Here is a 4,963-nt window from a genome sequence, read left to right as displayed (position 1 = left end):
TTTTCACCTGAACATAGTGTAGCTGATGTATTGGAAACAAAAAATCGTGTTGGTTATAAATCATATCCTATAACAGTAGATGGTAAAGTAGGTTCTAAATTAGTTGGCATAATAACAGGTGTTGATTATCTTTATTTAACAAATAAAAATATGAAGATAGGTGATATTATGACAACTGATGTTGTTACAGGAAATTATCCTATAAATTTATCTGATGCTAATAAAGTATTATGTGAAGAAAAAAAAAGTGTTCTTCCTATAGTTAATAAAAATTATGAACTTATAGCTTTAGTATGTCGAAATGATATGCATAAAAATAGAATATTTCCCCATGCATCTAAGAGTCAAAATAAACAATTAATTGTAGGTGCATCTATATCAACAAGAGAACATGATTTAGAAAGAGCAAATCAATTAATAAAAAATATGATTGATGTTATATGTATAGATTCATCACAAGGAAATAGTATATATCAAATAGATACTATTAAAAAAATTAAATCAGCTCATCCAGATATTCCAATTATTGCAGGTAATGTTGTTACTTCACAACAAGCAAAAAATTTAATAGATGCAGGTGCAAATGTATTACGTATTGGTATGGGAAGTGGTTCTATTTGCACCACTCAAGATGTATGTGCTGTAGGTAGAGCACAGGGAACAGCTGTTTATCATGTAAGTAAGTATGCTCATACAAGAAATATTAAAACTATTGCTGATGGGGGTATAAAAAATTCTGGTAATATTGTAAAAGCTTTATCATTAGGAGGAGATTTTGTCATGTTAGGTAATTTATTAGCAGCAACTGAAGAAAGTTGTAGTGAATATTATTTTGAAAATAATGTCCGTTTAAAAATATATAGAGGTATGGGTAGTATGGAAGCTATGTATAATAAAGGATTCAATTCAAAAAGTAGATATTTAGTTGATGAAAGAAAAAATGAACATACAGATGAAAATATTGATGAAATAAAAGTTTCTCAAGGAGTCTCAGCAAGTCTAGTAGATAAAGGATCTGTTCTTAATTTAATTCCACATTTATTTAAAGCAGTAAAACATGGATTTCAAAGTATGGGTATAAAAACTATTCCAGAATTACATTCGAAATTATATTCTGGTGATATAAGATTTGATGTTAGATCTTTTAATACAATTAAAGAGGGTAAAGTTAGTGATAATCTAATATTCAATAACAAAAAGTTTACTTCATAAAAAGTATCTAATAAGTATGTTATTATATATAAATCAATATATTATATATTTTAACAATATATGTTTTGTTTTTAAAATAATTAAACAAAAAACATAAAAAAAAAATATTATACATTTTGTTAATTCTTTATGTATTCTTCTATTAATATATATATATATTATATATATATATTTTTATATGTAATTTTTTATATATATGCATTTAAATTGATTTATAATTATTTTTATGGAGCCTATAATTCAACATTGTTTTTTAATTCAAAAAAAAAAATATATTTATGCATACACACATATATATATATATTATATTATTTCTCCCATTTGTGTATTCATTTATTTATTACTATTTATTTTAAATACTTATTTGATTACATACATACACATATATTATATATATATATATATTTATGAATAAATATAATCTTTTTAATTTTAACTTATAAAAATTTTGTTTTTAATTAAACTTATGTATATCAAACTATAAAAGAAAAAAAAAAAAAAAATTTTTTCTTTTTATATTGCTAAAGTGTATATTATATATTTAATATGCCAAAAAATTATTTACTTTTTCTTTTCTTTTCTTTTCTTTTAATTTATTATTTTTTTTCATATTTTTTTTTTCCCCTCCCCCTTTATAATATATAAGAAAAATATAGTAGCATCCAACATGGTCACTACATATTAAATTTATAAACACTGAATTATAAGGTTTGTTTTATATTATTCTAAATCATAATTATATTTAATAAATCACAATAAAAACGATTCATTTAATTGTTAACTATTAAAAATATTAAAAAAAAAAAAAAAAAAAAAAACAATAAAATTTAATAAAATCTCCTAAAATATTACTACACATATGGAATTTTTTTTAATATAACCAAAACAAAGCAATATAAACACAAAATAAAATAAATATTTTTACATTATTATAAATGAATGGTAACAAAGTGATATCATGTAGAAAAAAAAAATATATATATTATATAAAAATATATATATTATATATATATTATATATATGTTATTATTCATGCTCGTAAATATGAAACCTTCTTACACACAAAAAAAAAAAATAAAATAAAAAATATTTTAATTTGGCATAATACATTTTTCACATATTTCCGACTACATTTTTGTACATTAATTATATTATATTATTTCATTTTGATTGATTTTTTTTTTTTTTTTTTTTTTTTTGTTTAAAGATTTAATTTAATAAGTTGTGATTAGTCTTTATCATTTTGTTTACCCATATATTGACATAAGTTATCAACTTTTTATAATACATTTCATCATACTTATAATATAAAGAACTAGAAGGAAAAAAGACAGATTTTTGTTGCTCTGATTTTGTTGCATTTTTATCTAAGTGTTCCATAATATGAATAGGAATATGTTCATACATTAAATTAATATTTTTTTTATTAATAAAAATAATTTTGTTTAATGTATGATTATCAATAAACATATTGAAAAGACACCAGACCTTTTTAAAAAACGATGGCACATTTATAACATATATTCTAAATAAAACATCAGTATAAAATTCGTTAAATACATTTATCATTTTTTTTATACACTCAACACTGATCATATTATTTAATTCAAACTTAAGACAATCTACAACAATAACAAGTTGTAAGGTCGTTTCATCTATTTTGTTATTTTCTGTATTAGATTTATGATCATAATTCTTATTGTTACTATCACTACTGTTGTTACTATTATTGTTTTTGTCATTATTGATGTTTTCTTTGTCTGATGCATATAAATCTGGATAACATTTTTTGTAGTCTACACTATTAATACACATATCAACATGATAAACTAACATGAGAAAAAGGTCGTCTTCACTCATGTCTAGTTTTTCCTGTATTTTAACATATAGTATGGGTCTTGAATGCATATCATATCCACATCTGAATATGTTTGATTTTATAAGTGTATCTTTAATATTAGAAGGGTTAAGAAAAACATTACAGTTATTATATTCATCCTCACTATTACCATCATTATTGTTATTATTATTGTTGTTATTATTATTATTGTTGTTGTTATTATTATTATTGTTGTTATCATTTTTATTAATATTATTATTATTGTTGTTGTCATTTTCACTTTTTGATTGCTCAGATAATTTCAAGGTATCTCTTTCATTATTAAAATCTTGTATATGCATTTGTCTCCAAACTATAAACTTAATTATTTTATTCAACGTTTTCAACAGGTTATAATTGTATGTATCTAGAAAACGTATTAAGGTAATATCATTGAAAAAATATAAATCAGCATAAAAAACATTTACATATTTTTTTTCTTCTTGATTTTCATTATTCGAAAAGAAATTTCCTAACCAGTTAACACTATTTTTAATATCTTTATAAGTATCTTCAATTTTATTTCCTAAGGATATACTTAAATCATTATTTAACAAATCATATGATTTTTTATTATTACTTTTATCTTTATTTTTAGAATGAAATAAATTGAAATTTTCTTTCAATCTTTTTGTATTAAAACTGGATGTTTTCTTTGAATTTTTTTGAACTGTAATATTATTACTAGGTGTTACGATATTATTTATTTTATTATCTTCATTTGTATAAGCTATATTATATAATTCTTTTTTTAATTTATAAAATATATCAACATGTTCTTTTTTTCTATTACATAATAGTATATTATGATTACTACTATTATTATTATTATTAATATTATTAATATTATTATTTATATTTTCATTTAATATATACTCATTATTAGCATTCTTTATATTATAATAATCAATACGTTGTAATATATCTACACCTACATAATTTGATTTATTGTTTTCATTCATATAATAATCTATATCATAATTTAAAAAATTATCAAGGTTTACATTCGACTTTTTCTCGTCATCACTGTTATTATTTTCTGCAGAAATATAGCTTTCATTATCACTCATTTTTTTTTTTTTTTTTTTTATAAATACAGAAAAAAAGAAAAACAAGACACAAGGAAGGATAATCTTATGAAATTATTAAAATATAAAATTATAAAAATATAAATTTGGGGGGATATATAAAAATATATTATAATTAAATTATTATAATATAATATTTTAATATATATATATATATATATATATATATATATATATTGCTATTTATATTTTATGAAAAATGAAATAAATTTATCAAATATTTTTCAAATGTTTATTAATTTGAATATATATATATATATATATATATATATTTAATACACATAATATATATAGTGATTATATTAATATAATGAATACATTTCATTACATAAATATATAATCAATAAATATATATTTGATAATATATACATAATAATATGAATAATAAATAATTATATATATATATATATATATATAATATATTTAGTTACATATATTGCATTATAATTACTTGCATATATGTACTATATAGGATTTATTATGTTGAAACAAAAAAAATTTTAATACATCCATATTTAGTACATAATATTTTTTGGATCTTTATTTATTTATATTATAAATATTTCCTTTTTTCATTTCATTTCTTTTCTTTTTTTTTTTTTTTTTTTACCAACTTTGTTCTGACTCTACTTTAGCCCATATAGAAGTTAAATGATTTTATAAAAAAAAAAAAAAAAAAAAAAAAAAAGTTAAATATGAAAAAATAAATTAAATGGTAAAAATGAATATATATATATATTAATATATATATATTGTATTATATTATATATATATATATATTTTT

At 19.1% G+C, this 4,963-nt stretch overlaps 2 protein-coding genes across 2 annotated transcripts in view; one reads left to right on the top strand and one right to left on the bottom strand.

Moving 5' to 3' along the window:
* The window catches only part of PGSY75_0920800 (inosine-5'-monophosphate dehydrogenase), a gene marked incomplete at both ends in the record, with an annotated part of 1,533 nt that extends 321 nt beyond the window's left edge, over positions 1-1,212 (top strand). The window contains one exon of the mRNA XM_018785614.1: positions 1-1,212. This exon is cut by the window's left edge and continues 321 nt beyond it. Coding sequence (XP_018641955.1) covers positions 1-1,212 — 1,212 coding nt within the window.
* Positions 1,213-2,421: 1,209 nt separating this feature from the next.
* Positions 2,422-4,161, bottom strand: PGSY75_0920700 (hypothetical protein; the record flags this gene model as incomplete). Its single annotated transcript, XM_018785613.1, has 1 exon — positions 2,422-4,161. The coding sequence occupies one exon, from the start codon at positions 4,159-4,161 to the stop codon at positions 2,422-2,424; it is 1,740 nt and encodes a 579-aa protein (XP_018641954.1).
* Positions 4,162-4,963: the final 802 nt, after the last annotated feature.

The sequence above is a fragment of the Plasmodium gaboni genome, chromosome 9 (assembly GCF_001602025.1).
Source record: "Plasmodium gaboni strain SY75 chromosome 9, whole genome shotgun sequence".
In the NCBI taxonomy this organism is placed as follows: domain Eukaryota; phylum Apicomplexa; class Aconoidasida; order Haemosporida; family Plasmodiidae; genus Plasmodium; species Plasmodium gaboni.
The sequence above is the reverse complement of the archived record's forward strand: the minus strand, read 5'-3'. Positions and strand labels throughout refer to the sequence as shown.